The sequence below is a fragment of the Pantherophis guttatus genome, chromosome 6 (assembly GCF_059756535.1).
Source record: "Pantherophis guttatus breed Tessera chromosome 6, ASM5975653v1, whole genome shotgun sequence".
Taxonomy (NCBI): Eukaryota; Metazoa; Chordata; class Lepidosauria; order Squamata; family Colubridae; genus Pantherophis; species Pantherophis guttatus.
Genome location: NC_142068.1, coordinates 98857537 through 98876503, shown reverse-complemented (window position 1 = coordinate 98876503; position 18967 = coordinate 98857537). Strand labels below are relative to the sequence as shown.

Sequence of the window (18967 nt, the reverse complement as noted above, 5' to 3'; positions counted from 1 at the left end):
CCTGTGACTATGTAGGACAGATGGGGAGGAAACTAGCCACCAGACTGCAAGAACACAAGTGTGCGGTCAGATGAGGAAACCTGAACTCATTGGTAGCCTCACATTTCAATGAACAAGGACATCCATTCAATTTCACAATTACTGAGATTGTTGGCCGAGCAGGGACCAAGATAGGGAAATGATTGAAGCCTTGGAAACAGGCCCATCTTATCAGGTACTTAGGAGCCAAGGACTTTACAGGACAAGGAAACAACAGCCAACGATTTAGTGGCCAGCCATCAGTACCCCAATCAACAGGGGGCCACAAAAAAGAGGCATCAAATAAATGCTAAGCATGGAATAGCCCAAAGCATACATTCTGGTAGAGACAAATTCCCTGAGGATGGGCTCCAGCATGAGTCCAAAAGCTTGGAAGACATATGCCTCTAGTTCCGGTGACCGACCTAGATTGGATCCGTGATCAGTATAATCTTACTTTCTATGGATGGAACTCATTGCTGGCATTCTTGCTTGCAAAGTCCTGTTGTATGAGAATAAGATAGTCACATGCAGCTAATTTTCTGTGGGATTGGGATTTTCAGTATCACCCTAGATCAAGAGTCCCCAACCTTTTGGACCTCAGGGACCACCAAGTTCATAATTTTAAATCCCGCGGACCACTAATACGAATCCAGTATTAGTGGCGCCGCTTGCTGAAGTGCCTAGATTCCCAGTGACAGGATGGGGTCCTTCAGGCACTCTCCCTCCTCTTTCTTTCTCCTTCTCTCTTTCTTTCATTTTCTCTTTCTCTCTGTCTCCCCCTCTCTCTTTCTCTCTCTCCCACTCATTCTCTCTCTGATTCCCTCTCTCTCTTTTCTTTTTCTCTCTCTTTTGTCTCTCTCATTCTCTGTCTCTTTCTTTCTCTTTCATTCTCTGTCTCTCTCATTCTCTCTGATTCTTTCTCTGTCTCATTCTCTCTCTGATTCTGTCTCTGTCTCTCTTTCATTCTGTCTCTCTCATTCTGTCTCTCATTCTTTCTGATTCTGTGTCTCTCTCTCATTCATTCTGTCTCTTTCTATCTGTCTCATTCTCTTTCTTTCATTCTCTCATTCTGTCTCTTTCTCTCTCATTCTTTCACTCTGTCTCTTCTCTTTCATTCTCTTTTTCTTTCTCTGTCTCATTCTGATTCTCTCATTCTCTCTCATTCTCTCTTTCATTCTGTTTCTCATTCTCTCTCTGATTTTCTGATTCTCTGATTCTTTCTCTCATTCTCTCTCTCGTTCTGATTCTCTCTCTCATTCTCTCATTCTCTTTCCCTCTCCCATCTCATGGGCCATCTCATGTGTCTTGGGGCTGAGAGGAAGTCAAGCGTATCCCCGAGAGACCGAGGTGCGCGGAGCATCAACAAGAGCCGGAAGAAACGGCTGTGAGATCCAGCAAGAAACGAAGCTTCGCTCCCGCTCTGGAATATGGAGTGAATCTCCATCCTCCCTCCCTTTCCCTTGCCAGGCGAGGAGTGACTGGTGACAGCCACTGATGGTTTAGCCGACAGGAAGCTACAGCAGGGGAAAGAAACAGCCCGGGGTTGCCACCACCTGTTGCTTCGGCCCGCCTGCACTGCCACCCCCCCCTTGCACCATTAGCTCATTCCAGCTGCGCTGCGAAGTTGCAAATTGCACAAACCTCCCTCTACAGCGGAGATTTACAGCCCCACCATGAGCTGCCTGTCCAGTCCCATATTCCAGAGCTCTAGTCACAGGACTGGCCATTGCTCATCCTGGAGCAACTCCTCCACTCTGGTGCACTGCGGACCACCAAAATTTTCTTGCCGACCACCAGTGGTCCGCGGACCACCGGTTGATGACCACTGCCCTAGATGGGAATTGGTTCCTGGGAGAATTATCTTCAGATTCTGTTTCCAAGAGGAGAAATATTTCAACAAGAGATGAGGAAGATTATATTCATTAATTGTTTCACTAAAATCAATTTTATAATCATGCTATGACATTGCCAGAGTTTCATAGACAAACAGAGTAATAGATCTTAGAAAATGGAAGTTTCATGATGTATAACAAATTAAGTTTCCTGTATTGTCCAAATTTAAGAAGAAATGATAAAAATCTTAGAATATGTATTTAGAATATGTATCGAGCAGAGTCTCGATCCGATCCATAGATGGTTACCACGCTTACATTTCTTTAACAAGCTCCATTCAAAATCTCCCATTATATCTTATACAAATAAAAATTCAAAAATAAAAAAGGAAGTTTTAACGTAAATTCTAACATCTTCATCTAAACCAGTGGTTCTCAACCTTCATAATGCCGCGGCCCTTTAATACAGTTCCTCATGTTGTGGTGACCCCCAACCAGGGGTGGGTTCTAAATTTTTTTACTACCGGTTCTGTGGGCGTGGCTTATTTTGTGGCCATGGCTTGGAGGTCATGTGACTGGGTGGGTGTGGCTAGCTGGTCATGTGACCGGGTGGCCATGGCTATGTGTATAGGGACTACTCAGAGGGCTGAAAAAAGTCATTTCTGACAGGTCCTCGCACTTTTGACTGGTCCTCACACTTATGACCATCCTCACATTTATGCCCGTGCAGCATTCTTAACAACCATGTCACTCATTTCACAACTGCTTCTCTTCACCATGGTGACAAGATAGGGCAAAAACGTAAAATGTGAGGACAGTCGTAAGTTCGAGGACTGGTCAAAAGTACGAGGACCAGTCAAAACTAACTTTTTCAGCCCTCTGAGTAGTCCATATGCACAAAAGGACTACCCACAGGGCTGAAAAAAGTGATTTCTGACAGGTCCTCGCACTTTTGACCGGTCTTCGCACTTATGACTGGTCATCATTTATGCCCATTGTAGCATTCTTAACAATGTGTCACTCATTTCACAACTGCTTCTCTTCACCATGGGGACAAGATAGGGCAAAAACGTAAAATGTGAGGACAGTCGTAAGTTCGAAGACTGGTCAAAAGTGTGAGGACCAGTCAGAAATAACTTTTTCAGCCCTCTGAGTAGTCCATATGCATAAAAGGATACAGCAATAGAGAGGGATGAAGGAAGGGAAGGGAAATTAGAGTAGGAGTGAGGGTAAGAGAGGGAGGAAGAGAGGAGGAGAAGGAGAAAGGAAGAGGAAGTAGGGAGGAGAAGAAGAGGGTGAGGAAGAGAAAGTAAGAAGGAAAGAAAAGAGAGAGGTGGTAGGTTTGAGGAGAAAGATTGCTGTACAATAAAAAAGATGAAAGGGAAGAAAGCCAACCCCAAACAAATATAAAGATATTAAGATAAAGAATGAATTGTTAAACTTTAAAGAATAAAAGAGAACAAATATGAATAAATAACAATAATTAGAAACACACATACAAACATACAATGTATTTTCTTTGAACAGATTATTTGGCCGGTTCATAAATTTAAACAGTGTTTAGTCATTTCAATTAAATTTACAATTTCTATATTTCCTTTTTGCCATATTTATTCCTCATCTATTTTTGTAAAAAACCAATATTACCCTTCATCCTCATCTCTAATCTTAATCAAATTCAATTTTTCCCTTCTATTCTATATTATACCCCTTCCCATTGTCATCTATTTTTATATCCATCCTCACATTGGTTAATTATGTAATATTACAGTTGCTTAATATGAATTCAACATTTTAATATAAATCTATTAGTTATATAACTACCTTTTTTGTATATTAATCAATATGAACATGAATATTCCAATTATTTCCATGCAATCTAATTTCTTACAAATCAATTAATTATATTTACCAATAATAATAAACCAAATAATTTCCCCCATATATTCCTCCAAACCACAACTTAACCATTTCTGCTTTCAACACAATATACAATTAATAGTATCTCAATTATTACAATTCCCTAGTTAAATAGAGCTTTTTTTCTTTTGTGTTTTAAAATCTCCTCTTTTTCCCTAAATTTCCCGTTGTTTGCACCTACCTTTTTTGGTGAGGAAAAAGAAAAGAAATCTGCCTGCCTAATTTTCCAACGTGCAAAGCCAACAGCCTGCTTTACTTTCTCTTTCGTTTTTCAGTATAGCTAGGGGGAAAAAAATCAGCACTCTTTGCAAGCAAGGAGCAGAGCCCTGAGCAAAACAGCTGAGAGCAAATCAGCTGGGGGTCGGGAGCCGATCTAAGCAAGGGCTAATTAGCCTATGCTGAAGCTCCGGGGGCCAATAAAATTACAAAAAAACACCGAACCATTTGTTAAATTGCTGGCTCCCTGCCCCTCGCCCACCACTATTTATTGGCAATAAATAGTGGTGCGGAGGGGCGGGGCAAGCCAGCAATTTAACAAATGGTTCGGCTGCACCACTGGCTATAGGGCGGCCCTTTGAAGCCCCGCGGCAAGAATTTAAACAGTTTTTTTTCCTCTAGCCATCGGAGGCAGCAATAGATTGGGAGTGGGTGGGGTAAATGAACGGCCGGCGATCCAACAGAGCAGAGAGTGAGGGTGAGTGAAGGCGTGGGGGGGGCGAGAGAGGGCTTTGGTGACCCCTGTGAAATGGCCGTTCGACCCCCAAAGGGGTCGCGACCCCCAGGTTGAGAACCGCTGATCTAAACAAATCCATTATATCAATATAATTTTAATTTCAAATTAACTTTCACTCATTTTTATATCTATATATCAAACTTAATTATATCTTGTTCTTCTTCACCTTACATCTTTTACCATCAGCATCAAAAAAATTTTAACAATATTCTAACCTCTTATTCTAATTATTTACCCTACAATTTTATCACCACAAATCTTAATTTCAAATTCCATACCACTCCATTTTATTACACTTTATAAGATAAAATTCCATCTAATTCTTAATCTCTTGACCCTTTCTTTGATTCTTAATATCTTAAACTTTATCAATTTATCTTTGATTTTATCCAATTTATCATCTATTACACTTTTCATGTTACACAGATTTATCACACCATACCTCCCTCTATTATTTGGCTATTATCCAACGTATTCTGTTTGGCTGATTCCCAGCATATTCTTCTCCAGAGCACCAACTATTTTTGGCTAATTTCAATATCTCCTCCAAGCCTACCACCGTTATTGGCTGATTTCCAGCATATTTTGTTTGGCTGATTTCCAGCATTTTATTGGCTGATTTCCAGCATATTATGTTTGGCTGATTTCCAGCATAGTCCCCTCCAGGGCTCCACTCTTGTTTGGCTGATTTCCAGCACAGTCTCCTCCAACTCTCCTGTAAGTGTTCGGCTGATTTCCAGCATTTTAACTAGTTTCCAACATATTTCCTCCAAGTCTCAAACTCTTATCTAGTTGGTATCCATCCCTCTTATTTTCACTTCCCCTTAACATATAATTATCTATTTTATATCAGTTTCCAGCACAGTCTTTCAAATTAATTCTCAATATATTTCATAGTAATCATCATTTCCATCATATATTAAATTAAATCACAATTTGTCGCTAATATCTGTGTGTCTAATAGCTTGTTCAATAAAATCTTAATCCAGCATAATCATCAATCTAACATTTTTTTGCAAATTAAAATTAAAACATGTTACATCAAGCAGTAAATTTTTCTTAAAGTTGTCTCACAGTAATATATACTCTTCTTTATTGTTTTAACCACCTATATATCTTCCTCTATTTTAATTGCCATCTCTTATTTTCTATTTTTATTACTCCAGAAGCCTTTATGTTTTTATCCAAAAAACATGTATACCTTTAGGCTTTTAATCTTTACATTTCAGTTTAGTTACATTTAAAATTTATTACTTTATTTCCTCCTTTTCTTCCTTTTTCTGTCTGTCCATAAATGTTCCATTTCAAAGTTCATCTGTTCAAATTAAAAAATTCTGTATGTTCCTTTAATGCTTTTATAATGTCTGTTCCATGTGTGATGCATCAACTTCCTGTCTTTTTTTCCTGCGCCACACCTGATTTTTTTTGCTAAACTTGTTAATTTCCATTGTCAAATATCCAAAATATTCCTTCTTTCTTCTTAAAATCATCTGGGACAAAGTAGAAATCTCCAAAGTCCATAGATCTAATGTTAATTTCAAAGTAATCCAAAGCCATTTAAAATATTTCTTTTTCAAACAGAAAGAAAAATATCTTCAATCCACTTTCCTGCTTAGTCACCGCAGACTCCATGGCAATTTTGTAGCCATCCGTCTGTCTGTCTTCATTAGCTTCGTTAACTTTCAAAGGTGTAAACTCCCAAAGAGACATTTCTCCAATCCATTCCAAATAAAAGCAAAGTCAATTTACTGAATTGTTAAAAGCTAATTAATCCAAATTTAATAAAGCAAAGTCTATTTCGGGTCTTCATTTCCATTTTTTTTTCCTTTTTCAATCTTCAAGCCCCACGGCTCTGTAGCTGCTATTGGAAGTTTGGGGTCTTTTTTTTTTAAGTCCAAATATATGTGTTATTTTGCCTGGGTTGGTGTCACTCACCCGGCTTCGAGATACTCGCTCTCTATTCTTCTCTGCTTCTTCTCCTCTCCTCCAGCACGATCTTTGTTCCCGGTTGCCGCAGTTTCAGGACAGCCACCATGGCTGTCGTTCCACTGCTGCTGGCGTGAAGGAAAAGCCTCCGGCCCCGAGGAACCTGCCCTTCCTCTCGGCCGCCCAAGGGGTCCCTTCTTGTCCCCCTGCCCCTACAAGACAGGGGAGGTCTGCAGACCTATCGGCGGCAGCTTAGCAGACGGGGTTTTGGCGAAGCTCTGCGGAGCTCGCCATTTCCCCGTCTGTGTCCCTGCGGCGCCAACTGGAAGTCCTCTATTTTCTAATGATACATAAAAAGTTCCTTAAAATGTATTTATTTGCAAGATTTGTGAAAATATCCCATTGAGTTGTAGCCCTATTTTGGGTCCAAAAGAGAAAAGTGGTACTGAGAGCTCATCATCATTTCCAGTCTAAATAGTGTTACAATGCCAGTTAAGCTATGTCCTACTACTGAATTTTAAAGTTCATAATTGTAACCCTGAGTCACAAATGCATGTAATGTTTTGATTGTCAGGAAGAAGATGGATAAAGCAAATGTTCATTGGAGCATTCCTTATTCCTGCAATGGTGTGTGGCACAGCCTTCTTCATTAATTTTATTGCCATTTATTATCATGCATCAAGAGCTATTCCTTTTGGGACAATGGTGAGTACTTTAATTTGCATAAACTACATCTGCCAAGAAGTAGAAATTCTATCTGTTGAATAAAGTTGGAGGACTGAAATTCACATAGCTACCCTGTTTCCCCAAAAATAAGACCTCCCCGGATAATAAGCCCAATTGGGCTTTTGAGCACATGCACTAAAATAATACCTCCCTGAAAATACCCCCCCAAAAATAAGCGCCGCCCCCCCCGAAAATATTTAACTGCATGTGCAGCCGGTCCCCGCCATTTCCTCTGGTTAGGATTAGGGAGACAGACCTGAAAATCAGGCAAGACGACGGCAAGACGTCTTGCTCCACATGCCCCAAAATAATAAGACCTCCCCAAAAATAAGGCCAAGCGCTTATTTCGGGGTTCAAAAAAATATAAGACGATCTTATTTTCAGGGAAACATGGTACTAGGGGTAATCTCCCAACAGGAGATTACCAAAGGAAGGCTGCCAATGTAGCTATGGAGTGAGTGGGAATGTAAAGGAGGGGCACTGCTGTTCATCCAACTCATAGCAAAGCTTGAAAGTTGCTACTATCAACTTGAAGCAACATTTAGCTTATCTATTTTGGATAACAGTATGTTTTCTTATGATTAATTGCTGCTAACATAATGGTTGATTTTATTTTAATGAATATATTTTATATCTCTTCTTACTTGATTTAACAGGTAGCTGTTTGTTGCATCTGCTTTTTTGTTATTCTTCCTTTAAATCTTGTTGGAACAATACTTGGACGAAATCTTTCTGGTCAGCCCAACTTTCCTTGCCGAGTAAATGCTGTTCCTCGTCCAATCCCAGAGAAAAAATGGTAAAATTTAAATTTGTCTGTATTCATGTATCTGATAAAGTATGTTACCCTACTTTAAAGGTTACCGTATTTTTCGGTCTATAAGATGCTCCGGACCATAAGACACACATTAGTTTTAGAGGAGGAAAACAAGAAAAAAAAAAATCTGCCTCTGCTTCCCAGCATCCATCCGGTATTCATCTGGCTAGCATCCTTGCAACAAACAGCAAACAGATTGATCAGCTTCAGCACGTTATTGCAGCCCCAGCACGTGGCTCGTCAGGGCTTCGCTCCATTGCGCCCACCACCGGTCAGCTGAGCGACATATGGATCCTGGCTTCCCATAGCCCCGCCAATCAGTGGGCTGGCCGACCAGAAACGCTGCCATTGCTGCCTCCTCGGTGTCTGCTGCCTCCGCCAGGAACACTGGAGCCTTTGCTGCTGAGCAGCTGATTGGTGGTTGGATTAGCCTCCCGGAATACCACTGATCAGCTCTTCTAGGTGGGAGGGATTGCTTCTGCTGTTCGCTGCCGCCGCCAATCACCACCACCTATCGCTGCCATCGCCACCGCCGTCTATTGCCACCTATTGCCAGCGATTAGCAGCGATAGGCGGCGGCGATAAGTGGCAAGGACAGCTGATAGATGGTATTCTAGGACAGCTGATGGATGGTATTCTGGGAGGCCGATAGATGGTATTCTGGGAGGCCGATCCAACCGCTAATCAGCTGCTCGTTAGCGAAAGCTCCAGCGTTCCCCAGCAGCAGTGGTGCTAGGCGGTGGCAAACCCCCCCTCCCCTGCCATAATATTTGCTCCATAAGACGCATAGACATTTATACCCACTTTTGGGATGGGGGGAAGTGCGTCTTATAGACCGAAAAATACGGTAGTTGGTCTTTATGGGGACTTCCAGGTAATTATCTAAACATAAGATATGGCATCTAATAGGAGACAGGATGCATTGTCTTTCAGAACTACATGACATTTTTCATCAAGTAGTGAATGATCTCTTTTCATGAATTGATTGCAAGGGCCAGATGCCCTCATCCATTGGCAAAACAACTAGTATTGCACAATATATTGCACAATATTACATAAACAAATATTGCATCAGTTGTAATTAATCTTAAAATGCTGACTGACCTGTGACTCTCACAGTCTGAATTTTATTGAAGAATTCAAAATATTTTAGATTTTACCCCTAGTGCATTTTTAAAAATCAGTGGTTTTTTTCTGTTGATTTCAGTGAGTTCAGCAGGAATATTCCGTTACATGACTTTTCCCATTATCCTTGGTTAAATGAGAAAACTAGTTCTTTTTTTCCAGGTTTATGGAACCAGCTGTTATTGTTTGCCTTGGTGGCATTCTCCCCTTTGGATCAATTTTCATTGAAATGTAAGTTTTTTTAATAGAAGCAACTTGTCAGTAGAATGCTTATCAGCTTAACTAGAGGTATATATTTGAATTATCCTTACTTTCTCTTTAGGTATTTTATCTTCACCTCCTTCTGGGCTTACAAAATCTATTACGTCTATGGCTTCATGATGTTAGTTTTGGTCATCCTTTGCATTGTAACTGTTTGTGTGACAATTGTGTGTACATACTTTTTATTGAATGCAGAGGACTATAGGTGGTAAGTACAATATGTTAATTCAGTTTTAACCATTAAAGAGCAGAACATGGGTCTCTTTTAGGTTGTAAAAGAGACTGAACAAAAACACAAAAGAGTTTTTATGTTACAATGTTTGTAAAATATTTAACTTTACTTTTCTATGAATCTCAGAATAGTTAATTAAATTTGAATTAATATGTATTACAAGTTTTGTCATGGAACATTTTATGTAATTGCTCAAAGTATTATATTTTTAATTTATGTTTTTCAGGCAATGGACGAGTTTTCTCTCTGCTGCTTCAACTGCAATCTATGTTTATATGTATTCCTTTTATTACTACTTTTTCAAGACAAAGTACGTAATCTAACATTTTACATCTATCTTAAAATAACACAATGACAACTTTACTTTGTAACTATTCATAATTTCAGGAATATTAAAATTTGTTTTATCTTCTGTCTTTTTCTCCAGGATGTATGGTTTGTTTCAGACATCTTTTTACTTTGGTTATATGGCAGTATTTAGCACAGCCCTAGGAATAATGTGTGGTAAGATCACAATGGTTTCAGAATTTTTAGTTCTCAAATGTTATCTATTTAAACTACTTAATATATTTTTGCATATATATTGTTAATTTTCTGAATATATTAAATAATTGTCAGCTATAAAATTATTTGAATTCAATAGATATATTGTTACATAAGTAATAGTTATATACATATCTTTATAGGAATTCAGTTTTAGGCATAAATTTATAGTGGAAGCATAAAACATGCTGAGGACAGCACAGGACTTTGAGTGAGAGGAATGCTCAAAAATAAGCAAAAAAAAAATAAGCAGAAATGAAATGAATTATTAGATTTAGAATTAATTGCATATAAATTAAGGCATCCCAACTGCAAAACCAATTGAGATCTCAACTGTAAGATCAAACACTTTCTTATACAATTCTCTTATTACCTAGTCACAGATATTTCTTTCTACCTTCTTCTAGCTTTCGTTAGAAATATCTCTGTATTTGTGTGGCTTCACATAGTAAAAGATAAACAGGATGATCAGGCAAGAGGAAATAAGGATTGGAATATAAATGGAAGGTGGGGAGAGAGAAAAAAAAGCCAATTAATCTTTATCACCCTGTTCTGTCCCCCAGTTCAATGAGCAAAAGTAAATCAGAAGTGTAGTAAAAAGTAGATGGGGGAAAATGAGGTAGACTAGGTAAGAGAAAAATGAAAGAAGCTATTAAAAAACCTACCATATGTACGATCTCTGCGAGCTGGAAATATCTAAACTGATTAGTACAGTATATCTTGAATCCTGCAGTTGTAGAGATAAATAAGCATATCTTTGAGCATGAGCAGAATGTTTCAATCATTTTCAAAACATAGTACAACAGTTCTAGGGATCCCAAGCGTGGCCCATGTGATATCACTATTCTGTGAGCTATACTGGTTCTTTAAAAATATAGTTTATAGGAGCACTGGATGTGTTCAGGAGTTGGAAAGTCTTCTGTTGAGATGCTTTAATTTAGATTGTTGCACTGAGCAGAGAATTGGAATTGGTAGCCTAAATGCCCCCTTCCAGTTGTTTGATTCTGTTAATCACTGGTAGCTTCTGCAAGTATTTTTGCAAGTGCATTTTTGGAACTGCACATGCTATGTGTAACCAAGTTCTGTCACTTAACCTGGTATAACATAGAATCTTTTTTTTTTTTTAATTTGATTTATATGCCGCCCTTCTCCGGAGACTCAGGGCGGCTTACAATGCATTAAGCAATAGCCTTCATACTTTTGTATATTTATACAAAGTCAGCTTATTGCTCCCACAAACTGGGTCCTCATTTAACCTACCTTAGAAAGGATGGAAGGCTGAGTCAACCTTGAGCCTGGTAAGATTCGAACCTGCAGAAATTGCAGGCAGCTGTGTTAATTACAGGGTGCATTAAACCACTGTACTACCAAGGCTCTTTCATATATAAAGAAATAAAAACTGCTGAAAAGCTACTGCTTGAGAGAAATGGGATCTTGAATATATTTGCCATGTGAGAGTTCAGAGTTGCTACCAATTCCGATTTGATTACATTTTTAAATGCAGTGTTTCCATACATTTGAAGAGGCACATATTTGGTATGTAGCATCATGCATAATATAAGATTGAGCATAATGTGTCAAATTACCAGAAATTCTCAGTGTAGGTTGAAAACAGAATACAACAAAACGGTACTAATAGGTTAGCTGAATTTTAGGTGGATCATCTTGTTGAAATTTAAAAGATTGTACATCATCTGTTTTGTTGTTGTTCAGTTGTCCTATTTATATTTACTCAATAGTGAACCCTGCTTTTAAAAGTTACTCTAGAAAATATGTCAAAGTTTTATCAATTTTATATTTATTTATTTGTTTATTTGTTTGTTTTTATTTTATTTTTTTTGCAGGAGCAATTGGCTATATGGGAACAAGTGCCTTTGTTCGAAAAATCTACACGAATGTGAAAATTGACTAAAAGAACTGAAAACTGGAACAGTTAACATTTTAGGGTGTGGGGTGGGAAAAGAGTATATAACTTGCACACCAAAAAACGCAGGAAAAATTGTGTGCGTGGCACTGGGCACTCTGTGGGTCTCTCTCTTGTGGATCATTTAAAGCAACATCCGTTTTCATTGATCCTAGGTTCTTACTGACTTTTTCCAAATGTTCTCAGAAAATGTGTGGATTATATTCAGTAGGCATTTCCACAGTACATGCTTATCTTCCCAAAATTAGCTCATAAAGATGAATAGACTAGCTCTCTTCAGTGAAGAGGACAAACTGTATTTAACTATTTGTTCCATTCAGTTCTAAAGGAAAGTGAAACAGATGGTTCTTAGAGGTTTCTAGTAAGTTATTGGTACAAAAAATAACTCTTCTGGAAAGATTTCTTCCCTTCAACTTTAGTGTTATTTGATAGGGCAAAGAAACACGGGTGCTACCGGAATAATTTGCAATGTTACCTATTATAAAATATACATGCATTTGTTTTGTTTTTTAAAAGAAGTCAAATATTTGCATGCATTCTCAGTTTAATAGGACCATGTTTCCATTTGTTCATTACAAAAAGTATATTGAACTATGGTATATCTGAAACCCATCCAAAGAAATGTAACTAATAATAAAGTTGGAGTTTTCTGCACTGCAATTTTTAAATGTCAGGAAGCAAAATATATGAAGATGAAGCATTCAACACATGGAGGTCTAGATTTAAAAATTAAATGAATGTCTACAGTGATTCCTTCCTTCCTTCCTTCCTTCCTTCCTTCCTTCCTTCCTTCCTTCCTTCCTTCCTCCCTCCCTCCCTCCCTCCCTCCCTCCCTCCCTCCCTTTCTTTCTTTCTTTTCACCAGCCCACCCCCAGTTTGGAATGTTTACTTGATTTAAAAGGGTAACAAATGTATGAAACATTAAATGATGTAACTTAGATGTAGCTCCCAACTGTATTTGGATGTACAGATTTACTAAAGAATACTTTTTTTCTGATGATTCAGTGTATAAATATGTGAATTTAGGTGGCTTTTTACATCTTGCCTGCTCTTGCATGAAATGTTGGGATTTCCTTGCAGTACGTATTTCATGTTTTCTGTTTACTTAAGCTCTTTCAAAAGCAAAAACTTGTAATTTATAAGATTGATTTTGTTTAGTTTTCTCTGGACACTTTCATAATATCTAAAGCAATGTTGCTTTAAATGTTCAGAAAGTTTCAAATAAACTTTTCAGACAAACTTTCTGATGGTGAAAAACATATATTTTAAATTAAAGATGATTAGTTCATCAGTCTTTGGAAAAACAATTCTGAAAAAGTTCATATATATTCTTCAGATACTAAACCCCATGTTGTATTGGGCTATTCCCTAATGTGCTTTATTCATCTAAAAAGAATTTGCCTGGTCAAGGAAACGTTTTCCATAAGTATGCAGATGTTGTAAGTGAAAAGCAAGAACCAACAAAGTAAAGATAAATTTTCCCCAAAATTACTGAAGATTAAGCTGCAATAAGGATTTAGAAATCCTTGTTTTTAAAGGAAGTTTGAGGTAAACATTTAGTATGTATCTTCAAGGCAAAGTTTGAAGCTAAATAATGCAGATTATTTCAAGAAACAGTTTCTTATGAGGGGCATTTGTTAATCCTAATTGGTTGTGTGTGCGTGTGATATTAAACTATTTTCCTGAGATGAGTTCACTTGAAGACTTTTCACATTGGAAAATAATTGTGCAAGAGAAATAAATACAATTTACAGTAAATGAATTGCAGCTGATTGTTATATAAAATGTTATAATTACATTTTACAATTACCCTACAGGCTTTTACCTAGTTTCAAACAGGGCGCAGAGGCTGAGAAGAATAAATATTATAATTATACAATATTTTACAGTATTTCTAAAATAAGATTCACTGTATTACATGATATGGAGTTCAATCTCCTTTTCTCTATTGAAATAACTGCAGCTTACTCTGTATTCAACTCTTTGACATCTTTCTTCCCTAGAAGATAGAATTCATCTTGTTTTGAAAGGTTGTAAAATTCATCCTCAAAACATTCTAACAAGAACCTGATAATCCATCTGGTCCAGGTACCTTTCTTAATTTAATTAATCTTAATTTCTTTTTATTACTTCAGAAGGTTCCCTTTTGTTGTAGGTCCCTTCATACTCTATCCTTGTTCCTCAGTAATCCTCTATAAATTTTGTTCCTTTATGTATTTATCTATTTTCTCTGATGGAATAGCATTTCCTTGTATAAAGTGGAATAATATTGATGGAATGCTTTTGTATTGCCATACTGTCTATTAATACAGTATCTTTCTATTATAATTTCAATACCGTTTTCTTTTTCTTTTTGTATTTTATATGCTAGCCACTTCCTTGGTTTATTTGCAAATTCATTTTTAAACTTTTATAATTCATTTTTATTTCCATTTCTCTTAATAAATTTAATAGCTGTTGTACAAGCTTAATTTATTAAGAAATGTTTCTGTCCTCTGGATATTTTTTTAGTTCTTTTTATTTCATCCAGAATAGCTTGTAGTTCATTATTATGTTGTATAAAATAACTTTCAATAAAAGATTTACTTGCATCCCAGACCATTTTTAAATCAGTGCCTTTATGTAAATTATTTTTTTAAAAAATCTTTTAATTTCTTTTTATAATCCTCTACTGTCGCTTCTTGATGTAACAACATTGCATTCAGTCTCCATCTAAAAGAATTATTTTCTTTTATACATCAAACTCGCAGGATTATGACTCAAAGATATTGGTAATATTTCTATTTTGGAAATCTTAATGGCCAAATTCTTTGAAATCTAAATCATATCTACTCTTGAAAAAAAACCTCTGTCTTTCAGGAAAGCAAGTATACACTGTTGAATTACCATTTTTCTGTCTCCCTGTATCAGAGAGTCCTAAATTGTCCATCAGATCAAACAAAACTTTTGGTAATTTGCCTTGAGTGATTTTAATGTTTTTCTCAGAAATTCTGTCCAGTTGTGGAGAGATGACTCCATTCCGGTTCCCCATCAATCATCAATAGAAAAAATTTGTCTCCTTTATAAAAAAAATACATTTTCTTCATTTGGGGTATAAATTTCCAATATCAGTGTCTTAGTAGTCCTGTGCAAATTAATTTTCATCCACCGCAACAAATTTACCATTTATTTTATTTGTCAAATTTCTACACTGCCCATCTCATCTAGGTGACTAGATTATGTTAAGATAGTCTTAAAGCAGATTTAGTTCATTTAATCATATTTCCTGTTTGATACACCTAGAAGGGCTGACATGAATCTTGCAAGTCTGAAAGTATAAAACTTCCCGTTACCTCTTTCAACTGCTTGATGGATTAGGGTGAACCTTTTCTAAGATTCTTTCTCTGATGTTTAAGACGGGGGGGGGGGGCTCTGTGCTTCTTTTTATGATTTTCCTGGACAGCATATCTTCTTCCCAGTGGTGAAATCTAAATTTTTTTCCTACCGGTTCTGTGGGCGTGGCTTGATGGGTGTGGCTTGGGGGGGGTCATGTGACGGTGTGGCTATGTAGTCATGTGACTGGGGGGACAAAAGACAGAAACTCACTTTAACAATGTCCTGCTGGAGCAGGGGGTTGCACTAGATGACCTCCAGGTTCCTTACAGCCCTGGATTGCTGTGCTCTTTCAAGATATCCTCTGAAGCTGCGTCTAGTGCCAGGTTTGTGGTCCTTCCTCTCTTTTTTCCCTCCCTCTCTCCCTCTTTATTTCTTTCTCCCTTCCTTCCCTTTCTTTCCTTCTTTCTTTTGTAGCACCCCTACCCACCCATCCACCCGTTTTTGGTCTAGCAGGCCTCGGGCAAGCTTCCTGGGAGCAAAAACAGACCCCACCCACCCACCCCGTTTTTGGCCTAGCAGGCCTCAGGGAAGCCTGGGAGCAAAAACGGACCCCCCAATAGGTAGTAAAAAAATGTTTTAAAAAGTAAAAAAAAAGTTCAGACGATCAGCTGTGCCGCGTGATCGTTGGAACTTTTGTTTTACTTTTTAAAGCATTTTTTTCGGGCGAACCAGTAGCATTTTCACTACAGGTTCAGGAGAACCGTCCTGAACCGGGAGCATTTCACCCCTGCTTCTTCCCCAAGGTTCCACATTCATTACACATTTGAGATACATTTGCTCCATTTATATTCTATGCTAAGTATTTATAGTCCATTATCAAGCAAAACATACTTAAAAAATTGATACTATAGCACTTAGTTCAATATCATCCCTTTCAGTTTCTTATTACACCTATTGGACTTTTTCTGTACAGGTAGTCCTTGACTTACAACTACAATCGAACCCAAAATTTCTGTTGCTAAATAAGACATTTCTTAAGTGTATTTTGCCCCATTTTACTTTTCTGCCAGAGTTTCATTTTCCATCTTGTATTAAAAGACTGTTGTAAAACTTGACCACTTGTCTTCTTTTTGACAAAGTGCATCAAAACAGCCCTTGGAACTTTTTGTGTTCTCACAAATCTGGAATTTATTCTAAGTACTTCATCAATTTTCTGTATCCTCTTTCCAATCCAAAAAAATTCTAGGGCTTTAGGCTTTAATGAACTTTTCTCTCAATGTCTTCATCAGAATCTTTTGGGATTGCTCTAAGTCTCAAACAAATTCATTCTCTCTCAGTTCCAATACAACTAGATTATCTAATTCTTTTTTCAACTCTCTGTATAAACCTGTTATACTCTCTAACATTTTTACTCTATCATTAACTTGTTTTACCTCTCCAGACACTTGTTTTCAGAGCTTTCCTCTTAACTTCCTCGATCATCTCCACTTTCATCTTTACAAATAGTTTTCAAAAGCCCTCAATTTACTATCAAATGATTCAGCTAATTTATTACCCAATTCCTTAAACAACTATGGAAACAAATCCGGTGTAATTCCTTTTTTTTTTTTTTGCTGATTGTTCTAACAATACTCCCTTCCCCTCCATTCTTGCTACTCTTCTGGTTGTCATTATTTTTAATTCAAAAAGAAAATTATCTTGAACAAGGGAGGGAAAAAAGGCAAGCTTCCCCCTTTTTATTTCTTTTTCAAGCTTCTTTTTCTTTAATATTTTCATCTCTAATGATACTCCATAGTTACAGTGAGCCTCACAATCCATACCCCCATAGTTACAGCCAATATCTCAGTCTGACTCATATTATCTTTAACTTCTGTTTTGTAAAATCTGCCAATGGCCTGCTCCCTTTAATAATAAACAAAAAACATTTCCAAAAAGACCTGGTTAATTAAATTAATTAATTTAATCTAAATAAATCTAAATTAATTCTAGTTTATTCAAAAGTAGTTAACAAAAACATTCTTTCAAAATAACTCCCCTTTTTATCATTTTTTACTTTCTTACATCTGTTCCTGGTTAAGCTTTTTGCCAGAATTTTGTTGAGTCCTTAAAACTCTTTTCCTCTCCTATTTCTTCCTAATGTAGAAATAATTACAACTCATCAAGTGGAATTCTCTTATTCTGCTGCCTACAAAATCTCTAGCTTGAAATTAATTACATCCAAAAGTGGTTAAGGAATGAGGCTCAATTGAACTTTGTGTCCCTATAATAGGCTGTAAGCTCGATTGAATTCCTGCAACTCTCAGACACTCAATTTATGAGCTGACTTCAAAAATCTCCATTCCTAAAGTCTACTTACTCTCATGATCATTTCTTTTTTTTTATTGAAAAGTTTTATAATAAATACAAACAATTTTCTCCCCCCCACCCTTTCCCCTTCCCCACATAATAGAAAAATGTACAATAGATGTACAATATGTACATACAATAGATGTACAAGATGTACAATAGAAATTGTACATTTTCTTATACGTAAGAAATCCTACATATACATGTTTCCCTTAAAGAAAGCATTAAAATAAGACATTTTAATTACATTCAGAGTTGCTCTTCTTCTCTTTCTTCCCTCATTCCACAACAAACCTTCTTCTTCTCCTCCCTTCTTTCCCTTCCCTCCCTCCTCTTCTCTCTACTTTCTCCTGCCTCCTCTACCACCTCATCCTACTTCCTTTTCCTTTCCCCCACTTCTCTCTTCTTTTCCCCCTTCTCACTTTCACTCCTACTCCTATCCCCTTCCCTTCCCTTCCTCCTCTCCTTTCTTCCATTCCTCACCCTCCCTCTCCTCTTCCTACCCCCTCCTTCTCTCTCCTTTCTAGCTTCTTTGCTGTGAAATATTTTCCTCCTTTAGTGTCTGAGCAACTCCTGTATTCTACTCGTAAATACTTTCTTCTGCTAAAACATTTCTCTATTCACCACTTTCCCCCCTCCCTTATCCCCCCCCACCCCCCCTGACTTCCCAGAGCAAAAACAGGGTGTAGCATCTAACAAACATATGCTAAAATAAACTAACTAATTATAAAGTTCAAAACTCCCACATGTTCTTTAACTCCCTTTGCTCCAATTCATCAACCTCCCTTTTATAAATTCTCAAAACCAATTAAATTAAATTCATTCTTCCTACTTATAAAAAAACTTTTTCTTGATATATAATCCAATACTTTAGCAGTCTTACAAACAGTAAAAATCATGAATAAATTCCATTTCTATACCCTCGAACATCATTCTTTTTGAACATTACTCCCTAGTGTAATTCTGAGTTTAACATTAATCCTCTTTCATTCAAAGAAAAAATAAAGAAAAATTTTTCATCTTAAAATCTTACACATTTTATCTCATATGTTTTTTAAAATAATATAGTCTTATGTTAAACATTTTAAACATTTTAAAAATCTCTTAATACCTTTGAAACACTTATTTACCAAATATAAATTTCAAAATCTACAGGAGGATGTCTTTCAAATTTTCAGTTAATCGTCTTAATACCTCTAACTTTTTAGAGAGCAGCCCTTTTACTATCCAAAACTAATTATCATTTTGC

General features: G+C 37.0%; 1 protein-coding gene across 1 annotated transcript in view; it reads left to right on the top strand.

The window, feature by feature from the left end:
* The window catches only part of TM9SF3 (transmembrane 9 superfamily member 3), a 107293-nt gene extending 92640 nt beyond the window's left edge, over positions 1 to 14653 (top strand). Inside the window, exons 9-15 of the mRNA XM_034435254.3 lie at positions 7007 to 7137; positions 7815 to 7954; positions 9260 to 9328; positions 9420 to 9566; positions 9817 to 9900; positions 10018 to 10094; positions 11978 to 14653. Of these exons, the coding sequence (XP_034291145.1) occupies positions 7007 to 7137; positions 7815 to 7954; positions 9260 to 9328; positions 9420 to 9566; positions 9817 to 9900; positions 10018 to 10094; positions 11978 to 12045 (716 nt within the window). The 3' untranslated portion in view covers positions 12046 to 14653. The remainder of the gene's footprint in view (positions 1 to 7006; positions 7138 to 7814; positions 7955 to 9259; positions 9329 to 9419; positions 9567 to 9816; positions 9901 to 10017; positions 10095 to 11977) is intronic.
* The last annotated feature ends 4314 nt before the right edge of the window (positions 14654 to 18967 follow it).